Genomic DNA, 23,281 nt, shown 5'->3' on the forward strand with positions numbered 1-23,281 from the left:
GCCTGAAATGGTATAAGGTTTCCTGCCTGAGCAGGGGGTTGGACTAGATGACCTCCAAGGTCCCTTCCAACTTTATTATTATTATTATTATTATTATTATTATTATTATTATTATTATTATTATTATTATTATTATTATTATTATTATTATTATTATTATTATTATTATTCAGGCAGTCAGGTACTACATGCCAGCATGTTTGAAGAGATTCTTCTCAATGAAAGCATCTCACAGGAGATTTTTTTCTTCAGAAAGGGAATTGAATATTTATTGTCAAGGAAGATTCTTATGGAAAAAAGAAATAACTTGAATTTCTTAATAATAACTTACGGTAAATGTTCTTTTTCTGTGATCTATTAAACTTTTTTATTTCTGCCTCTTAGTCGGATGTCCCTTCGTTTCATTTTTATGACTATCATAACCACGCCTCATTCTTCTAGTTCTATACTAGGAATCATAACATGGTGAATAGGAATTACATCAAGAAATCCTTTTTTTTTTCTATACAGGAAGGAAAGAAACAGCCTTCCTGGAGAAAAAGTGTTCTCTTCGGCCCCCTTCAGTTGTGGAAGTCTTAGAAACTGGTTGATTAAGTGCCATCAACTCAGTGCTGAGACCAGATAGATAGATTCTTTCCAGACTGATCTGTCCTCAGCCAGGATTTTTAGATGTGTTGAAAGTGGATTCATTGCTTCAGTGAGGGAGGGAGTGGGAAAAATAGCAAGTTATCCATAAGCTGCTTTAAGGATAAGATTATTCCTATACCGCATGGATGGAAACAGATGGACATTTACTGGTGCTCCTGAATTATTTCTGACTGTTTGCATATGTAGGTGTCTATCTTTGTGCGCCAAAAATTAAAAAGGCAACAAGAACACTCGCTTTCCATACCCTGCTTAACTAATTTTGATAACTCACTATTCTATTTAAGTGAACTTGTCTCTGTGCCACTTCTCCTTTGCATGATCTGACATTGTTTGTGATAAATACTGTCAAATAATAAAACATTGCAACTTAGCAAGTGAATAAATGTTCTAAAATACAAAAGACCCCCACAAACCATATGAAGAACAGTTGCAGGAATTGAGTATGTCTAGTTTAATAAAAAAAAGACTAGGGTGTGACATGAAAGCAGCGTTCCATTATCTAAGGGGCTGCCATAAAGTAGAGGGGGTCAACCTATTCTCCAAAGCTCCTGAAGGCAGGACAAGAAGCAATGGATGAAAATAACCAAGGAGAGAAACAACCTAGAAATAAGGAGAAATTTTCTGACAGTTAGAACAATTAATCAGTGGAACAACTTACTTCCAAAAGTTGTGGGTGTTGCAACACCTGAGGTTTTTAAGAAGAGATTAGACAACCATTTGTCTGAAATGGTATAGGGTTTCCTGCCCAAGCAGGGTGTTGGACTAGAAGACCTTCAAGGTCCCTTCCAACTCTTCTCGTCTTATTCTTATTTACTCCTATTCCTATTCCCATTTCTATTTAACTCAAAGTACCAAAGGAACATGTCCATGAAGTGACCAGGAATGAAGCCCACTAAAAAAAAGACTTTACTTACCCAACAGCCAAAGTTTACTTACTTTTCTATGAATATAAGCTCCTTGATCCTGATAGACTGGTAGTTAGTTCAAATTGCTGAGCAAATCCATTGTAGACTAAGGCCTCTGTGTCACTAATATGGTCACTCAGTCTTGCCCCAGTTGTATCTTAGGAATCATTCCAAAGAGCAGGTCTACAATATATACTCTGGAGTAACTGGTGGAAGTAATCAACATTCTGCAGAGATTCAAGATCTTCAGCTATTTGCTGAAGAATTACTCTTGCTGAGAGTTAACTATTTCAATACAGCACAAACAATCCTGCCTATATAGAATTGCACAATAAAAAGATGCCTGTATTTATTCTGGAACTGAATCTTAGGGTTACAAGGAAGGGGAGTGCAAAATGAAACTAGTGGATTGTTCACAATGCAGGAGAATCTCTCAGTTACCATAATTGGGAACTGATGAACGGTAGTTTGTAATTTTAGATAAAATTAGTTGGGAACAAGGATGCATTTTTGGAAAGGGGATAGCACAGATCTATCACTGAGTCCTCAGCTTAGCAGTCCATACTTTCTCCCACTATGTTAGTACACACTTAGTAAAATAAATATGCTGAGTTCTGAATTTAAAGCCAATTTCATGCCCTTCTTCATGTGTCCATAGAAGATGGAGAATCTTCTTGGTGAACATGTCACATTTCTGGTCCTTTTATCAGAAAAGTTTATCTGAGACAGAAATTATCAAGCGTTTACTTGTAATATACAGATCAGCTAAAGGCAATCAAATGATGGAAACTGCTGTGATGAAAACCAGGAAAATAAATTATTTTGGGGACTGAGTTGGGTATATCATTGGAAGATTTTTTAGAAGACCTGAATTCAGCCCTTGAAGCTGTTCAGTCAATCTCTGGCTCCAAGTTCTTCCTCATACATATGAAGAGGATTTGAGAAGGGAGTGACCAAATTAGGTAGACAGTAAGGAAAAGGACAGTAAGGACAGTAAGGGATGCGGTGGCTCAGTGGGTTAGGATGCTGAGCTTGTTGATCAGAAGGTAGGCAGTTTGGTGGGTCGAATCCCGAGTGCCGCATAGCAGAGTGAGTGCCTGTTACTCATCCCAGCTTCTGCCAACCTAGCAGTTCGAAAGCACGTAAAAATGCAAGTAGAAAAATAGGGAGCCACTACAGTGGGAAGGTAACAGCGTTCCGTGCACCTTTGGCGTCCAGTTATGCCGGCCACATGACCATGGAGATGTCCTCGGACAAGCGCTGGCTCTTCGGCTTTGAAACGGAGATGAGCACCGGCCCCTAGAAACGACTAGCACACATGTGCGGGGGAAACTTTACCTTTACCTTACTAAGGAAAAGGTGGATAATGTGTTCCTTTCCTGCATTTGCCTTAAGATCTGACAGTCATTAATTTCTAGGGATATATTATTTCTGCCACAAGAGAGCCAAAGTTTGTGTATTTCTCTGTACAAGGTGGACCCTAGAGCACAATTCCTTCCTATAGTCTCCAAGGTCTTTCTTATAAAGCTAGAATCAGACAAACTTTTTTTTAAAAAAATCAGTTCCACGTTGTTCTCAACTTACAACTATTTGCTTAGTGACCATTTGAAGTTGCTTACAACTTACTTACAAATGTTGCATCATCCCCATGGTCTGAAAAAAAGTGACTGTTATCCACACTTATGAGCATTGCAGCATCCCCATGGTCATGATCAAAATTCGGACATTTGGCAACTGGCTCATATTTATGACGGTTGCAGCATCCCCCGGGGCCATGTGATCAACTTTGGCAGCCTTTTGACAAGCAAAAGTCAATGGGGAAGCCAGATTCACTTTACAACCATGTTACTAACTTAACAACAGTCGTTATTCACTTAACAACTGTGGCAAGGAAGGTCGTAAAATGAGGCAAAACCCACTTAACAATTGTCTCCCTTAGCAACAGAAATTTTGGACTCAATTGTGGACACACAGTAAGTTAAGGATTACCTGTATACATTTGAAAACTGTTTAAAGAAAACTCATAGTGGCCATATTATTTGTGACCATCAGCATATTCTGCAGCAGTTTTTAAAAAAGTAGCATCAAGGTATAAAACCCGTGGTGCCGCGGTGGTTAGAATGAAGTATTGCAGGCTAATTCTGTTGACTGCCAGGGGTTCGATCCTGACCGGCTCAAGGTTGATTCAGCCTCCCATCCTTCCAAGATCAGTAAAATAAGGACCCAGATTGTTGGGGGCAATATGCTGACTCTGTAAATCACTTAGAGAAGGCTGTAAAGCACTGTGAAGCAGTATATAGGTCTAAGTGCTATTGCTATAACTTCTCCTTTTCTGTTGTTTAAGAGATCTTGACTATCAGCAGATGACCCTCTAAACTTTCTCCAACTTCCCATCTTCCATGTTTGTTGGACTTCAGCTCTTGGAGTTCTCTCCAAACAGAACTTGCCCTTACAATTTAATTTTGACATCCCCCAAATCAATATTTTTTTTCCTGCCAAGAGCATGTTTAATGTAGTAATCAAGGCATCAGCCAAGGAACTGGAAGATTATGAGTTCTAGTTCTACCTTAGGCATAAAGCCAGCTGGGTGATCTTGGGCCAATCACTTTCTCTCAGCCCTAGGGAGAAGGCAATGGCAAACCACATCTGGAAAACCTTGTCAAGGAAACTGCAGGGACTTGTCCAGGCAATCTCTGAGAATTGAACCCAATGGAACAAAGGTGGCAGCAAAGCTAGGAAGAAAAGCTGTCTTCGTTCAACTTTTGGATTCAGATTCTCCTAATTTTGGGACCCTGCTTGTTCACATTAAGCCAAAATCATTTCACTAAACTATTGTAATGAGTTGTCCTTGGTGCTTTCTGAGCTTGGTTGTTTTCTTGCAGATGTTTCTTTACCCAAACTAGGTAACATCATCATTGCTAGTAGGAAGTGGGGTTTACTCTCAGTTTGTATTCTAATGACTTGCTCTGTTAATGAGACTGTTAATGAGACTGTTTGTTTGTTTGTTTGGATTGTTCGCTGTTAGCTTGTTTGTTTAAAAGCTGCAAGACTGACTGGAGAATTATTGTACATACTAATCTTTTCAATGATATGTATTTCTCTGGACACGATCCTATGCTGCCTCTATGAAACTACTCTTTCATTTTCATTTCTTTTCTGAAATGTTTAAACACAAGTTCATCCTTTGGTCTTCAGCAGCTCTCCACCCTCTTGTTTGGAGTCAATTCTTCCAGTGTGTACTGATACAATAAATACTGTAGTGAGCTTTGGTTATTGGTTTGGGGTTCTGAGTTTGATTCCCCAGATTTAATTAATTTAATTAATTTTAATTTAATTTTATTAAATTTATATACCGCCCTTTCCCGAAGGACTCAGGGCGGTTTACAGGGTATTTAAAATCAAACACTACAAAATACAAAAGTTAAAAAACAATTTAAAAAGATTAAATTATCCCTTAAATAAAACCCCAGTTAAAAATTCTCAGCCTGGGCTGGAAAGCTCAAAGAGCCAAGTCTTCAGGTCCCGGCGGAATGAACGAAGGTCAGGGGCGGTCCTAAGCTCCACGGGCAGCTGGTTCCAGAGGGCAGGCGCACCCACAGAGAAGGCCCTCCCCCTGGGTGTTATCCACCGGCAATCTTTTACCGGCGGCACCCTGAGAAGACCCTCCCTGTGTGAGCGCACTGGACGAAGGGAACTTGATGCTGGCAGGAGGTGTTCCCTCAAATATCCCGGACCCAAGCCATTTAGGGCTTTATGGGTCATCGCCAGCACCTTGAATCTCACCCGAAGGGCAACTGGAAGCCAATGCAACTCGCGGAGTAGAGGTGTTACATGGGAGTATCGGGAGGCCCCCATCACAACTCGCGCGGCCACATTCTGCACCAGTTGAAGCCTCCGGGTGGTCCTCAAGGGCAGCCCCATGTAGAGAGTGTTGCAGTAGTCTAAATGGGAGGTCACGAGCGCATGAGTGACTGTGTGTAGGGCATCTCGGTCCAGGTAGGGTCGCAACTGGCGCACCAGGCGAACCTGGGCAAAAGCCCGCCTGGTCACGGCACCTATATGGTCTTCAAAATTGAGCCGTGAATCCAGGAGGATGCCCAAGTTGCGATCCCTATCAACGGGGGGTAACACCTCACCCCCCATCGTTAAAGGTGGAATGAACTGGTTAGTCCGAGATGCCGATATGCACAGACACTCAGTCTTGGCAGGATTGAGACGAAGCCTCAATTTAATTCTTATCCACCCCATCCCAAAGAAATTGTTGGTTTAATTTGTGAGGGGAGTTGCACAAATTTAGAGGAACACAGGACCGTTTGAAGTGAAGGCATTAGAAATGGCTGGTGTCTATTCATGTCAGTATTATTGCTAAGATCCAGTCAGATTTTCTGATTTGCTCCAATAACCGGTAGGGCTCTTCGCAAAGGGATCAGAAAAATTAACATGGCGGGCATGACTGTACAATCAAAGTCCTGCCCCCTTTTAAATGTATATGGAAGAGATATAATGAAAGGGGTGCAGCTTTAATTACATGACTGCACCTGCCACCTTGATTTTTTTTTACCTCTTCCCATGATAACAGTTAATTGAATTCATTTATTAATGAAATCAAATTAGGAATGGAAGTTTCTGGCTAATTCATATTGTCTACATATAGCAGAAGTTGATACTGTGTGCTTCCCTCTCTTTTATACTTGCTTAATTTTTTATTGATAAAAAGCCAACAGTTTAAAAGTCTTCTTCCATGGTGTAAATTGTACAGTGCAGTAATAATATATTATTATGATTAGTATGATGATCCTGTTAAGTTTATATTAAGCAGAGACCGCCCAGGAGATAAATGAATGCATAAAACAAGTTAAAAGTTTATTTTTAACAAATTGAAATGGAAGAAGAAAGAAAAGGGGAAAAAAAGATTTGATCTCATTTGGAACCTAAAATAAAGTTCATATTTATTATTATTATTATTGTTATTTTTTTATTAGTTTTCCAATATTACAATAGTATCTCTAAAAAGCAACGTGGTGTCTGGGTTACAATACTTCCATTTCAGACAAATACATATTATTACAAATCTCCAAATTGTTGTAACCAATACTTCCTCTCTCTTTTTTCCTTTAATACATACTATCTCTTATCTAAATTAACATATTTCTCATTGCTATCCATCAGTCATTTAATAGTTTTCTTATATTTATCAATACTTTAGTATATTTTATATTTTAACATTCCATCTTTAAAACATCAAACACCTTATGTATTTTTCTAGCTTTAATTTTACATTGATATTAAAATTAAACATTTAAAATGTCTCATTTCCATATTGCTAAATAACCTCCTTTCCCTTTACACAATTTTCTCCAATACCTAGTAATATAATACGCTTCTTATTTATCTCATTTCCATATCAATATTAGTAGTACAATATAGAATAGTAGTCATTAGAATACCAATTGCAAGGAGGAGAAAGAGGAGGACGACCATATAATATTCTTGTTTCTCATTTATAGTTTCCATATATTAAAAATTAACCAAAATTTCTTCCATTTCAACATTTAATACATCCTTTCATGTCACTACATCCAAGTATATTAGTTACATTCTATCATTTTTAACATATATACATCTTAATCCATATCATTTAAGGAACCCAATATTTCAATGTTAGTATTCATACATCTGTGTTTTATTTTTATTATTATTATTTTTAATTACTCAGTATTTTTATCTACTCATCAAAACAATCTCTCGTAATCCAAGTACAATCCTCTCTATTTTGGTATTATCTATTTCAGGCCTCTTAAGAATGTCCATATTTCTTCAATCTTATTCTTGCTTTCTTCCTTTTCCATGTCATTTTTCGCTTCTTTGCCTCAGGATCATCAAAACATTCTTGTGTTGTTATATCATATTGAAGTGGCCCTCCAGTCTCCACTTTTGAAGGATTGAGAAGTCTGTTAACAGTACCAAATCATCTCATTATTTTCACCTCTTGATATAATTGTCCTGGTCTGAATAGATTTTTCCCCACCTGTTTTCCATTATAATCTTCAAAAGTCTGTATTTGTTGAATATTTAATTCTTCTGCCAGTGTATTTGATTGTTCAATTTCTTCTGCTAAGTTCTGTCCCAATAAAATATTAGTTGTAGTCACAGTTTGAGTTTGTTTCTTCGAGATGTTTTCTAGTTCTTTTCCAAAAGCTCTTATTTCATCGCCAGCTGAAGAAAGGAACTCATAAGTTTGGTAAGATATTTCCCACAAAACATAGATTTGTTTTTGAAACTTTTCCATAGTGAAGTTTCACATCTGGTGTTCAAGGTTAAACTTATCTTGTTTTTCTTAAATATTTTCTTGATTTTTTTAAAAAGAGAAAGTCAGATTGCAATTTCAGGTTTAGCCACTGGGTGTCCCCCAAGTACTTTGAAAATTCTTTTCTTTTAGTCCATTTCTTTTTTCAATGTTTTTTTTAAAAAACACCCCTGGGCTTGCTCACCGTTTATTTGAAGGGTGGGTTGAATTCCCCCCTTCCTTTCCACAGTGGGGAAGGTACTTAGCAGCTTATTTATGTGAAAAAAGAAGATTAAGGTATAAGAATCTTACCCCATCTCTTCCACGCTGCTTTAATGTTGCCTGATGGTAAGTTTGACTTCGGCTGTCTGCAGCCTAGTAACTGGCCATATTGCTATGGCCAGTCTTTCATCCGCTGGTATGAAGGGAATGCAGGCACTAACGGGGGGTTGTGGCTCCCCCACATTTCTGCAAAAGGCTCTTCTTTCTGGTCGCCCCTCCAGGGTGACTCTTCGGCCCTTTTAGAACCCCACAGTGATGTGAAACTAGACGTGAAAGATGAGAGCCGTCCTCCAGACGTCTATGTCGGCTGACTTGGCAAACCCGAAGTCTATTATTATTGTTATTATTATGGTCAACTACAAGTAGTCCTCAAGTTACAATCACAACTGAGCCCAAAATTTCCATTGCTAAGCAAGACAGTTGTTAAGTGAATTTTGCCCCATTTTACAATCTTTCTTGCCACTGTTGTTAAGTAAAGTAACATTCTTGTTATGTGAATCTGGCTTCCCCATTGTTTTTGCTTGTCAGAAGGTCACAAAAGGTGATCACGTGAGCCCAGGAAATTGCAACAATCATAAATATGAATCAGCTGCCAAGCATCTGAATTTTGATCCACAGGACCACAGGGTGCTGCAACAGTCATTGGTGAGAAAAATGTACAAATTAATGTAAAGTAAAAGGAAAGAGAAAGAATTTTTCCCACCTAATTCCCATCCCTGTCAACAATTATTTCCTTGCTTCTCAGTTTGCTCATGGCCATCTTCACATCTTTGTTCCTCAAAGTGTAGATCAAGGGATTCAACATAGGAGTAATAATATTGTAAAGGAGGGAGACCAGTTTGTCCACTGAGAAAGTGGAGAAAGGACGAGCGTAGATGAAGATGCAAGGTCCAAAGAACAAGGTCACTACAGTTAGGTGTGAAGCGCAGACACTGAGAGCTTTACGGCGCCCATCAGGAGAACGTATCTTCACCAGGATGGTGGTATAGGAGGTCAATAAGATGATAAAGCAGCCAGTGGAGATAAGGCCACTGTTGGAGACCATGAGGAGCTCGATGACATATGTGTTGGTGCAAGCCAGTTTAATGACCGGTGGCACATCACAGAAGAAGTTGTCTACCCAGTTGGGCCCACAGAAGGGCAACCTCATGGTGAGGATGGTCTGGACTGTAGAATGAATTAAACCACCCATCCAGGAGGCTGCTACAAGCCAACTACAGAGCTGCTTATTCATGATACTAGGATAATGCAAAGGCTTGCAAATGGCCACATACCTGTCATAGGCCATGACGGTGAGGAGAAACATCTCCGCAGCACCTACAAAGTGGAGAAAAAAGAGCTGGGCCATGCAGGCATCAAAGGAGATGCTTCTCTTCACCACCAAAAAGTCCACCAGCATTTTAGGAGCTGTGACAGTGGAGTAGCAAAGATCCAGGAAGGACAGATTCCCTAGCAGAAAGTACATGGGAGTGCGTAATTGGGGAGCAGACCCCACAGTTAGCATTATGAGGGTGTTTCCCACGATGGTGGCTGCATAGACTAGGAGAAAGACCACAAAAAGAGCAGCTTGGGATTGCCATGTGGGAGAAATGGCTGCCAACAGGAATTCGTTGATTCTTGTGCCATTCCTTTTCTGGAAATCCATCTTATCTGCAGCTGGAGGTTGACAGATTCATTCTATGAGACAGCAGGATTCTTTCTTCAGATATGATTTGCTTCCAAGGGAAAGGAAAGCCAGAACAAGAAATTAATATTATTATTTATTAAGATGTTGAGACTCTAGAAAGAATGTAGAGAAGAGCAATAAAGATGATTAGGAGACTGGCGGCTAAAATATAGGAAGAATGGTTGCAGGAATTTAATTTAACAAAGAGAAGGACAAGGGGTGACATGATAGCAGTGTTCCAATATCTCAGGGGCTGCCACAAAGAAGAGGGAGTCAAGCTATTCTCCAAAGTGCCTGAAGGCAGGAAAAAAGCAATGGATGGAAACTAACCAAAGAGAGAAACAACCTAGAATAAAGGAGAACAATCAACCAGTGGAACGGCTTGCCTTCAGGAGTTGTGGGTGCTCCAACACTGGAGGTTTTTAAGAAGAGACTAGACAGCCATTTGTCTGTAATGGTATTGGGTTCCCTGCATATGTGGGGGGTTGGACTAGAAGACCTTCAAGGTCCCTTCCAACTCTGTTATTGTGTTATTTCTCATCCCCATGGATTCTTCCTGTTTCTGCCCCTTGGCAAATAAACTTTTCTCAACAAGAGTCTTTTCAAATATTTTGGGATTACAATCCCAAGAATTTGGAGCCAAACATAGCTTGTAAATGTGCATGTTTCTTAGTGTTTATGTATGAACATCAAACTCACAAAACTGGAGGAGGAGGAAGAAGTATTTGGTATGTTTACCACCTTGAATTATTTCAAAAATAATAATAACAGCAGGATAAAAAAATCTAATACCAAATATTATTATGAAATGAAAAGTAAACATTTATATAAAAAAACATTGTTTGACCCAATTTGGATTGCTCTCTCTCTTTCTCTCTCTGTCTCTGTCTCTCTCTCTCTCTGTCTCTCTCTCTCTCTCTCTCACACACACACAAACACAAACAGAAACACATGAAAAGTACATGTATCCATGCAGTAGAGACTAAGATACTCACTTCCCTTAGTGCTCATTTTCTTTCAAATAATGGGCTGTAAATAAAAAAATAAAAAAATAAAGTAAGCAAATAAATACAAATATGTGAACTTGAAAGAGATCCAACTCTCCCTCATTTTGTGCTAAATCCCCTCCCTCTGTTAAGTTCATTGGTGGTAAGGGAAGGTTTTGCAAATTTCAGTGTTAAACAGGAAGAAAGGCAAGGACAGGGAGAAAAAGAGGGGAAGAGAAGAAGAGAAAAGAGAGTTGATGCAGCAAAAACAGGAGAGAGGAGGGGAGAGAGGGAAAGGGAGAGAGAGAGAGAGAGAGAGAGAGAGAGAGAGAGAGAGAGAGAGAGAGAGAGAGAGAGAGAGAGAGAGAGAGAGAGAGAGAGAGAGAGAGAGAGAGAGAGAAGGAAAGGGAGAGAAGACAGAGACAGAGACAGAACCTGTGGTAAGACCAGAGAATAAAATGCAGGATGAATGTGAATGTGAATGTGTGCGAAGTCACTTTAGGACAAAGAAAGTATGTTGTGGGAAAGTCATACAGATAAGAAAAGCTACATCTTAGAGCTAAGGCCAGGGTCGTGATTCTACCTGGAAATTTAGCGTGGGAACAATAAAATTTGAGCATCGTCAAGTGGGGTCTTCCTTTATATCCAACCCTCATAAATGCTCTAATGTTTTAAGCAACAATCAAGGTCAGATATTTTATTTTATTTATTTTTATTTTTTTAATTACATTTATATCCCGCCCTTCTCTGAAGACTCAGGGCGGCTTACAAGCTTAGCAGTAGCCTTCATTCTATGTATATGCCTGCTTATTAGGGCTTTCACACACACCCCAAGCGGCATTATTACAAAGTCAGCTTAATTGCCCCCAACAATCTGGGTCCTCATTTTACCTACCTCGGAAGGATGGAAGGCTGAGTCAACCTTGAGCCTGGTGGGATGCGAACCTGGTGTTACTTAAGGAGGCATTAGCCCACTGCTCCACCAAGGCTCTATCTAGAGAGATATCTAGAGAGACAGCCAGCATCCTAAGATGCTGATGGGGTTTTTGAAGAGCCTCTGTGCCTCCTCACCTCTCACTTCTCCAAACTGCAATTTATTCATCTCTGTGCAAAGAATTTTAATAAATAATTTCTGCTTAACTTCTCTAGCTTTTTCCAGGGCCACTAAAGGAAAATCACAAGAACATCACAGGCTATGATAAATGCTTTCATAAACATCGTGTACTGTTCAGAAGCATGCCTATCAATGCTATGTCCCTTTTTGCTGAAATTATCAGCTGGCCCATGCAAAACTCTTAGACCTTTTCCCAAGAAATGACCTTATTTCTGTATTTCAAAATAATGCCTTTATGCCTCACCTTGATTGTTCATTTTCCATGCATGCTGGGTTCCTTTCCTAGTTCCACATTCTTACTTTTAAAATATCACCCACGCATATAAGGAGCATTTTATTTTAGAAATGCAGATGCTAGCCTTCAAGTGATAATGTTTCAGCCAACTGAATTATGCTCATAGTTTTTTCCATGTTTGGAGGGAAGTGGAGAAGGAGACAGAGAGAAAGAGAGAGATGAAAAACAGAAGGAATGACTTCATAGAAGAACAAATGAATAAAGAATTGATATAATAGCCCAAAAGAGTATTCACTTTTAGACCCAACATACCTGTGAATTTTATATCTGTAGAGAAAAAATAGGCAAAAACTGATTCCATCAAGTCCAACCTATTAGATACCTTTGTCTAGTCTTTGAAGGAAGGAAAATACTGCAGTAAAATCTTTTATTCCTATAACATGGATTCAATAATTGACAAACCAATTACAGTACCACTTCCTGTGTGATTTGCAAAAATGTCTAAAGCCAGACTTATCATAAATGTTGCAGAGTTAACATTCAGATTCCAACTTTTATGCATGTTTTCATTGAAGAAAAAATTCATTAGTATTTTTCCCTCCTAAGATTATTCTACCAGATCCATCCATCTTACCTTACATACTTGCCTGAGGTTGCACAGAATCCTTCTCCCTACTGTCAAATCACCTCTTAAAATGGGGTCTTTGGACATCACTGAATGCTTTTGAATTCTCCCTGACTCTGACTGTAAAACTGGCAAATGAGAGTATGGAAAAAATTCTCTCTTTGGATGTCAGCAAGGCAATTGGGAGTTCTCAATCGATCAGCCCCAGAGGAGATGATGACCAAGTTCTAGCTAACTTACATTTTAAAACAACTTGTTAAAGCTAGTAGGGTATTTTGGCCCATTGAAATGTTATTTGTTATTTATTCTTTTGCTTGCTTACTTGTTTATATGTTACCTATTCCTTAATTATATGTGAAATCCACCAAATCAAATGTTATTGCAGTCATATGATTATATGTAGATCAAGGAATATGTATCATCGATCATAATCATAATAATGATCATAATCATAGAACATCTCTTTACTGAGAGTAAGAAAAGTTCCTTGCCCCAAGAAGGTTACAGTCTGAACTTCACTGCAAATAAATAATAAAGGGAAATTAAGTAGAGAAGAATTAAAAGATTGGAATGAGCTGAAAAGTACAGGTTGGGTAACCAGAAATTCAGTTGTGCTTGCAAGTTCCCAAACCTCACCCTACTGTTCTAATTTTAAATGAAACTAAAAAGGGAATTGTTAAACAGATGTCTGAAATGGCATAGGGTTTTGTCTGAAATGGTATAGGGTTTCCTGCCTGAGCAAGAGGTTGGACTAGATGACCTCCAAAGTCCCTTCCAACTTTATTATTATTATTATTATTATTATTATTATTATTATTATTATTATTATTATTATTATTATTATTATTATTGTTGTTGTTGTTGTTGTTGTTGTTGTTGTTGTTGTTGTTGTTATTATTATTATTATTATTATTATTATATAAAACTTTTATTTATAAAACATGAAACTCAGTCAACTGAACACTCACATTGACTGGCACTAATGGTTGACATGGGTTGCTGCCAGCATCCTAGGTATCAACCAGGTATCTCCTTAAAATGTAAGATGTTCTGAGTAACACAGTTTTTTGTAGCTTTTGTGGAGTTATTGCAGGAAGCTGCAATTTCTTGATGTATTTTGCAAAGTTTTTGGACATAGTTCCCAGTGCCCCGATGACAATGGGTATCACTGTTACACGTTTCATCCATAATCATGCAATTTCAATGGCCAGGTCGCGGTATTTCGTAATTTTTCCCAGTTCTTTTTCTTTGACTCTGGCATCTGGCATTATTATTATTAGTAGTATTAGTATTAGTATTAGTATTCACATTAATGATTTTTAATTGATTTAACTTACATTTGCATTCAGTTTCAGTTAAATTTAATTTTTTGACCTGATCCTGCCTCCTGCCTACTCATTCTCTTTTCTTTCTCCATAGTGATTTAGAATGTGATTAGCTTTGCACCAAAACTGAACTGTGTTGTATGAAGTCCAGCCATTTTAATTAATTCAGTAAGTGAAAATTTAGCAATTGGGATTATTGAGTGGCATGAACAGAGCCTGTCAAATTTTGAAGGTTTTTTCCCCCCGGTCACTTTTATGGAGACTGGCCTCTGGCTTATGGCTGATACTCAAGTCCATCCCTTGGTTCACAAAAGTTGGTGGACCTCACCATAGCTCCTGGGAAATAAGTGGCAAAGTATGACATGTTATAACAGAGTTGCAAAGGGCCTTGGCAGTCTTCTAGTTCAACCTCCTGCCCATGGTAGGAGATCCTATTCTGAACAAATGGTCGTCCACTCCAGTCTCTTCTTGAAAACCTCTGGTAATGGGGCTCCCACAACTTCCAGAAAGAAGCCATTCCCCTGATTAATTGTTCTCATAGTCAGGAAATGTCTCCTTAGTTCTAGGCTGGATCTCTCTATAATGAACTTCCACCTGTTACTTCTTGTCCTGTCCTTAAGTGCCTTGGACAATAAGATGACCCCTTCTTCTCTGTGACAGCCCATCAAGTACTGGAAGACTGCTATCGTACCATTCCTAGTTCTTACCAAAACCTCTAGTTTCCTCAATCGTTCATCATATGGTTTAGTTTCAAGACCCCTTATCATCTGGGACAAAGTGAAAAGGCAATGATGTTAGGGAGAGGGGCAGCTTCACATCAGTGGCTTCTCTCCCCCTTCAAAAGACAGAAAGGGTGAGGCCAAGGATCATAGAATCAACTGCAGAGCTGAACAAGATTACAAAGGTCATTTAATTCAGGGCTTTTCAACCAGTGGTACGGGTACCACCTGTGGTACATTGGCACCTGGCAGGTGGCATGCGACCATCCTACAAAAGTGGTAGCGGGGGAGGGGAATGAGCTGAACCGGTGGCAGCAACGCACAAGCCTGAGCGAGAGACGGCTGGAGCTGCAGGGCTGTCAGGACTCAGCAGAAGCACCAGGATCAGTGCCAGGCTCCAGCTGGAGCTCAGCGCTGATCCTGGCGCTTCTGAGCCCAGAAGAAGCACCAATCAGCTGGAATGTTGCAGCATCTCCAGGGTCTTGTGATTTACATTCAGATGCTTGGCAACTGATTCATATTTATGACGGTCACAGTGTCCCAGGGTCATGTGAAGTGACCAAAACCTGCTGCAACCACCCAGCAGACAAGGGAAATAAAAACCAAACACCTCCCACCCCATCCTCACTGCCAATCCTCAACAGAAATGCTCATAACAATGAAAACCTCGGACAGGAGGAAGAGCACCGCTGGGTGGGCAGGCAAGTGTCTTGCTTGGCTGTGGCTTGGGGGGCACTTTATTCAGTGCCATTGTAACTTCAAACAGTCACTAAGCGAACTGTTGTAAGTCAAGGACTACCTGTACTTCATCACTTTTTTCTTTCTTTCTTTCTTTCTTTCTTTCTTTCTTTCTTTCTTTCTTTCTTTCTTTCTTTCTTTCTTTCTTCCTTTTTTTTGGTCATCAAGTTTTTGACACCTTGCTAGGCAACTGGTGGTACTCGGATGTTCCCATATCCTAAAAGTGGTACAATGGGTGAAAAGGTTGAAAAGCCCCGATCTAATTCAGGCCTTCTAAACCTAGATCAATTTCAGAGGTTTGATTAAAATATTTAAAATGTTTCGATAATTGTATTTGAGCAGTTATTATTTTCCTTTTTAGTACATCCAAAACCCGATGACAATCCACTTTGCCCAGTCAAGTCATAAAATATTGTTATGGGACAGCAACTCTGAGTCTGGCCAGACACTTGGCAATTGTCCTCGATTCCCATGGTCTGCTTTCTTAATCTTTGAAGTCTGCATTCCACAGCCTCTCCCCTCTCCCTGAATTCATTGGCAAATTGAGAAGCAAGTTCTGTCACACCAGCAAGTCTGTGCTTCAAAACCTGACACCCCAATTTCCCATTAATATCTAAAACAGTTCTCTTTTTGCGTTAGAAAAGAAACAAACTGTGTGTGTATTGACTTCGTCAAGAAAAGAAAGAATAAACCATACCTGGCCAGCATCATGGAGAAAAAATGTGTAAGAAAATTCCTCTCATTGAAGAAGCTTTGGGAAGACATCTTGGAATGCTACTGACCGATCCATTTTAAGTATCCCTCCCTTTTACCTCCCATCGTGTGACACAGAGCTGAGCGTATATAGCCCACTGTGTAGCTTCCACACAAAACATGCACAGATGTCCCCTGAGAAGGCAGCAGAAACAAAGGAGGCCCATCCAGCATTTTATTTCATCTCATAAAAGAAATCACATTTCAAGAGATCTACAACCCTTACAAACATTTGCTTAGTGGCTATTTGATGTTACAACATCACTGGAAAAATGTGACTTATGACCAGTTGTCACACTTACAAACTTTGCGGCATCCCCAAGGTCATGTGATCAACATTTGGATGCTTGGAAACTGGCTCATATTGATGACAACTGCAGTGTCCTGGGGGTCATGTGATCACCTTGTAATGGCTTCCCCAGAGCCGACTTTCCTTGTCATCTGAGCTGGCATGCAGGGAAGCCATAACACACCTTTTGTAAACTTCTGACAAGCAAAGTCAATGGGGAAGCCAGATTCACTTAACAACTGTGTTACGAACTTAACAACTGCAGTGGGTCACTTAACAAATGTGGCAAGAAAGATTGTAAAATGGGGCAAAACTCACTTAGCTTATTATCAGCCTGGTGAACAGGAATGCAATTTATAAATCCACAGAATGGGTCAATACATCATCCTACATATTTCCTGCAGAGGAGGTACTCAAGAACCATCTTTTTCATGGCTGTAGTTATTTCCTTGTTCCGGAGGGTATAAATAATGGGGTTTAGGAGGGGAAATATGATGGTATGGAAGACAGAGACGACTTTATCGGGTGCATATTCATCAAAAGGACGGGCATAGATGTAGATGGCGGGACCAAACATGAAAATGACAATGGTGATGTGAGAATAACAGGTAGAGAGAGCCTTACTAGCTGATTCACCCACATTCTTCTTTAGCACAGTGAGCAAGAAGGCGTAGGAAACCAAGAGTGCCACAAAGCAGACCACAGAAATCAGGCCACTGCTGAAGATCATGACCATCTCCTCCCAGAAGGTATCAGCACAGGTGATCCTCAGGACTTGGGTAATGTCACAGAAATAATTGTCCAGTTCATTGGGCCCACAGAACGGGAGGCGGATAATCAGCACCACCTGGATGAGGGAATGGGTAAAACCTCCCACCCAGGAAGCCACCACTAATACAACGCAAAGTCGTCGGCTCATCTGGACTGAGTAATACAAAGGCTTGCAGATGGCGACGTAGCGATCATAGGCCATGACGGTGAGTAAAAACATCTCTGCAGCCCCCACAAAATGGAGGAAGAAAAGTTGAGCAATGCAGCCCCCGAAAGAAATGACCTTGCGCTCGGCAAAGAAGTCAACCAACATCTTGGGCGCAGTGATGGAGGAATACCAGATATCTAAAAAAGCCAGGTTGGCTAATAGAAAATACATCGGGCAGTTGAGATGTGGATCTCCCCGGATGGTAATAATGATCAGCACATTGCTTGGTAAGACAATGAGATAAAACATGAGGAAGAGAGCAAAGAGAAAGAGTTGGACGCCACGTTCATGGAACAGACCCATCAGTATGAACTCAGTCACGTCAGAGCTGTTTCTCACTCCCATAGATGGTGGGTGAAATGGGGCAGAAGGTGACTCTACCGTTGCAGATTCAGCGACTCTTGTTCCAGTCTTCAATTTTTTGGAAACAAAAGGAAAATGGAATGGGCATCAGTGGTGGGAAAAAGAGAGGGAAATAAGAAACCGATCAACTGAATGAAGACAAAGAACTGATGCAAACTAAGGGCAGAATTATTCACATACAGCTCCATTAATTTTACCTTCCACTACTTTATCAGAGGTAGACCCACTAGGAGATGGGAAACATTTACTGAAATAAAGGAAGGGGAAAAAAAGAACAGAAAACAAAAATAGAAAGAGTGGAAAAGGAGGGGAAGAAAAAAGTGAAAAGGACAATATTCTAGTACATAATAAGCAGTTCAGTTTGTCCACGTTGTGTTAAACCTTGACGACAGGATGGAATTGGGATAATTTTCCCCCATTATGTTTAGAGCTCCCATTATATTTGCAATTCTGTGACCTTCTGATTTAAACGTATGTAATTCCCTCATAAAAGGTAAAGGTAAAGGTTCCCCCGCACATGCGTGCTAGTCTTTTCCGACTCTAGGGGCCGGTGCTCATCTCCGTTTCAAAGCCGAAGAGCCAGCGCTTGTCCGAGGATGTCTCCGTGGTCATGTGGCCGGCATGACTAGACGCCAAAGGCGCACGGAACGCTGTTACCTTCCCACCGTGGTGGTCCCTATTTTTCTACTTGCATTTTTACGTGCTTTCGAACTGCTAGGTTGGCAGAAGCTGGGACGAGTAACAGGCGCTCGCTCTGTTACGCGGCACTCGGGATTCGACCCGCCAAACTGCCGACCTTCTGATCGACAAGCTCAGCGTCCTAACCCACTGAGCCACCGCGTTCCTTATAAATTCCCTCATAGATTAAGGTAATTAGCAGGACTACCTGATTCTGTGATAGCTTCGTTCCTTATGCCATCCGTCTGGTAAACTCAAAAGATTCGTTTTTCTTGCCATGCACAGGTATACATAATCCGAACTAGACTGTCTCTCTATGTCATATAATATACGTATGTGAGTATATGCATAATTCTGTATTTATTTATTTTTGTCATAATTATGTAGTGTATATCAGAGGTGGTGACCCTTTGAGAGCTGGTTTTCCTTCCTTTTGAAACTATAATACTCATTACGCCACTGCCTTTGTTGCTGTTGTTCTTTGAATTTTTTTCCTCCTGTCTCTCTCAGCACATTTCTTTGCTTTATTCCTGATATCCCCGCAACTCCTGATTTATTCTTAAACCTGACAAATAGTCCAAAACCATTTTTTCCCTTCATTTATTTTTTGTCTGAAATGTTTTTTTTTTTGGAAATTTCCTTAATCTCAATTCCTAATGAACTTTTACCATTACCTTTATTGATAACATATATTTCTCATATTATGTTCATCTCCCCCCACCTTTCTGCACCAGTGTAAAATTCCCATTGCCGATTTAAACATGTTAGAAGAAAAATTCAAAAATTAAATAACAGACAGGTAGTTGTAGAAGTAGCCAATTATTTCCTACTGCATGTATGGAGCATCCTCTGTGAGGCAAACTGCTATTGTAAAATAAAGAAGTTTCTGATATCAATGGATAATTTGATGTCACGTCTCCATTTACCGTGATTAACAAAGCTTTAGTAATACTTACCAGCAACAGAGTTGAAGAGAGGAAGCAACTCCTTTCTGCCAACAAAGGAACTCCTGTTCTGGGAGGATCATCTTCTCAAGAACATCTAAGTTGACCTACAAAATGCAACAGCATAATGGCATAAGGATCTGGGATCAGGCAACACTTAAGGATTCACTAGAAGATATGTGAATTCTGTGGGGAAATCATTAAAAGTGCAACTTGTCTCTTTCCCTTGAGGGATGAAGAAGACAAAACTTTAAGGAAGTCCCCAGATAGGTCTAAAGGTTACACTCAGAGCTGAAAAATATGAAGGGTCTGTAAGCAACATGCTGATATTAAAGAACATTGATGTGTTCCTTGTTATCTGTACTCCTGTCTATTTTTTTTGCATTTTTTAGAATTATGTTAATACCTGTATAAAAGGGACGCAGTGTCTCAGCGGGTTAGGACGCTGAGCTTGTCGATCAGAAGGTCGGCAGTTTGGCGGGTCAAATCCCGAGTGCCGCATAACACAGTGAGCGCGCCTGTTACTCGTCCCAGCTTCTGCCAACCTAGCAGTTCGAAAGCACGTAAAAATGCAAGTAGAAAAATAGGGACCACTACGGTGGGAAGGTAACAGCGTTCCGTGCGCCTTTGGTGTCTAGTCATGCGGGCCATATGACCACAGAGATGTCCTCGGACAAACGCTGGCTCTTCGGCTTTGAAATGGAGTTGAGCACCGGCCCCTAGAGTTGGAAACGACTAGCACACATGTGCGGGAAAAACTTTACCTTTACCTTTACCTTTAATACCTGTATAATGTATGAAAGCAGATAGCATAGGAATACTATGTCATGACTAGAGGTGACATGATAGTCTTCCAATATATGAGGGGTTGTCACACTGAAGAGGGTGGGGGTCAACCTATTTTCTGAAGCACCCAAGGGCAGGTCAAAAGCAACAGATGGAAAGTTGTCATGCAGAGAGCCAACTTAGAACTAAATAGAATTTTCTAGACAACAGTTAATCAGTGGAATGTCTTGCCTTCAGAAGTTGTGGGTACTCCATCACTGAGCATATTAAAGAAGAGATTGGATAGCAATTTGTCCAGAATAGTATAGGGTCTTCTGCTTGAGCTGAGGGTTAGACTAGGAATCCTTCAATGGTCCTTTCCAACCCTGTTATTCTGTTATTCTGTATGTATTGACAATGGTACAGGATTAATTTTCAAACTTCCTCTTTGGGGAGGAATTGTTATTTCCTAGTCTAGCCTACTCCTTTTGCCCTTTCAAGTACAAATTGGGACCAGCCCTGCTTAGATAATAAAGCTGGCTAGATGCTTCCATTGAGGCGGCCAATACAATCGATCAGAATAGAGCTGGACGGGACCTTGGAGGTCTTCTAGTCCAACCCCCTGCTCAAGCAGGAGACCCTTTTCAGACCATTTCAGACAAGCGGCTGTCCAGTTTTTTCTTAAAAATGTCCAGTGATGAAGCATCCACAACTTCTGAAGGCAAGCTGTTGCACCCGTTAATTGTCCTCACTATTAGGAAGTTTCTCTTTAATTCCAGGTTGCTTTTCTCCTTGATTAGTTTCCCTCCATTGTTTCTTGTCTTGCCTTCTGGTGTTTTGGAAAATGAGTTGTCCCCTTCTTCTTGGTGGCAGCCAGTCAAATACTGGAATACTGCTATCCCTAATCCTTCTTTTCTCTAGACTGGCCATGCCCAAATCCTGCAAGCATTCTCCATATGTTTTTGTCTCTCCTTAATCATTTTAGTTGCTCTTCTTTGCACTTTTTCCCAAATCTCAATGTCTTATTTTGTAATGTGGTGACCAAAACTGGATGCAGTATTCCAGGTGTGGTCTTACTAAGGATTTATAATGTTGTACTAGTATTTTGTGTGATCTTGATTCTATGCCTCTGTTTATACAACCCAGGGATTGTGTTAGCTTTTTTGACTGCTGCCACACTGTGCTGGCTCATGTTTAAGTGACCCTCCAATAGGACTCCAAGGTCCCTCTCCCAGTTACTGTTTTTGAGCCAGGGTTTGCCTAATCTGTACTCATACCTTTGTTGTTGTTTTTTCCTGCCTAGGTGTAAAACCTTGCTTTTCTCCACATTAAATTTCAGTTTGTTGGATAAGGCCCATTGTTCAAGTCTGTCAAGATCTCTTTGGATCCTGAGCTTGCCATCTGGGGTGTAAGTGATGTGTGGGAAGTCTCAGACCTGAGTTATGTCATGGGCTACTGAAGGGTTTTCCAGGAGTAATCTATCATTGCCTTTTTCCTAGGACTGAGAGAAAATGTCTAGCCCAAGGTCACCAACTATCTTAGCACCACAAGTGGATCTAGGACTTATGATCTTCTGGTGTCTAGCCTGAAATCGTAACCCACTACACCTCTTGATTAATTGAAGGACTTCCTTGCAAATTACAGAAAAAGGCAAATGTATTGGTTTCAAGTGTATTGTTTGAAAATGACTAAATAAATGGATTTATGCAACTCTGTAAACCAAATGTATTTCTTCCCTGTCTCTGGATTTGTGAGAAAGTAACACTCTTTTCTTTGGTGAGAGTCAAGAGCAGAGGAGGGTCAATATAACATAATAATAATAATAATAATAATAATAATAATAATAATAATAATAATAATAATAATAATAATAATAATAATAATAATAATAATAATAATAAGTTGGAAGGGACCTTGGAGGTCATCTAGTCCAACCCCCTGCTCAGGCAGGAAACCCTATACCATTTCAGACAAATGGCTGTCCAGTCTCTTCTTAAAAACTTCCAGTGTTGGAGCATTCAGCACTTCTGGAGGCAGGTTGTTCCACTGGTTAGATGTTCTAACTGTCAGGAAGTTTCTCCTTAGTTCTAGGTTGCTTCTCTCCTTGACTAGTTTCCATCCGTTGCTTCTTGTCCTGCTTTCAGGTGCTTTGGAGAATAGCTTGACTCCCTCTTCTTTGTGGCAGCCCCTGAGATATTGGAGCACTGCTATCATGTCACCCCTCACCCTTTTCTTTGTTAAACTACACATACCCAATTCCAGCAACCGTTCCCTATATGTTTAGCCTCCAGTCCCCCAATCATCTTTGTTGCTCTTCTCTGTACTCTTTCTAGAGTCGCGACATCTTTTTTACATCGTGATGACCAAAACTGGATGCAGTATTCCAGATGTGGCCTTACCAAGGCACTGTAAAGTAGTATTAGTACTTCACGTGATCTTGATTCTATCCCTCTGTTAATGCAGCCTAGCACTGTGTTGGCTTTTTTGGCATACAGCCTTCTTTTCTAATTATGCTGCATCTACACTCAATCCTGACCTTTCCTTGTAGTAGTTGTGGTATGTTAGTCATGTTAGTGGCATACACTTTCAAGAGCTGCAGCACCCTTGTTCATAGAGTGTCTAGTTCAGGGGTTCTCAACCTTGGCAACTTTATGATGTGTGAAATTCAATTCCCAGACTTTTCCAAGTGCCAGTGGAACATCCACAATTCGTAACACTTCTTCCCTTGCAAGTAGAAAATAATTTAGGTGGATCCCAATGACTTTTCATGCAATGGAATTACAAGTATTGGCTATTAGCACTCCCGAGATAGTTATCTCTCATTAACTTTCTTTTAATTGAAGAGTTTGGACTCTCTGGAATAAAAAAGACATGTCTAGAGTCAGGGCATCACTTTTCCTTGTCTTCCCTCGAGATTTTCCAAAGCCACTTGGAATGTTTGGCTCCTCTGGGTGTAAATGAAGGGACTCCGGATGGGAGTG

At 40.1% G+C, this 23,281-nt stretch overlaps 1 protein-coding gene across 1 annotated transcript; it reads right to left on the reverse strand.

Annotated features, from left to right (window-relative positions):
- Positions 1–8,824: 8,824 nt before the first annotated feature.
- Positions 8,825–17,895, reverse strand: LOC308678623 (uncharacterized protein; the record flags this gene model as incomplete). The annotated part of the gene is made up of 3 exons (XM_081345850.1): positions 8,825–9,777; positions 16,342–16,417; positions 16,963–17,895. 3 exons carry the CDS (start codon positions 17,893–17,895, stop codon positions 8,825–8,827), a joined length of 1,962 nt encoding a protein of 653 aa, XP_081201976.1.
- Between the last annotated feature and the right edge of the window lie 5,386 nt (positions 17,896–23,281).

Source organism: Vipera berus (assembly GCF_964194415.1).
Source record: "Vipera berus genome assembly, chromosome: Z".
Lineage (NCBI taxonomy): Eukaryota > Metazoa > Chordata > Lepidosauria > Squamata > Viperidae > Vipera > Vipera berus.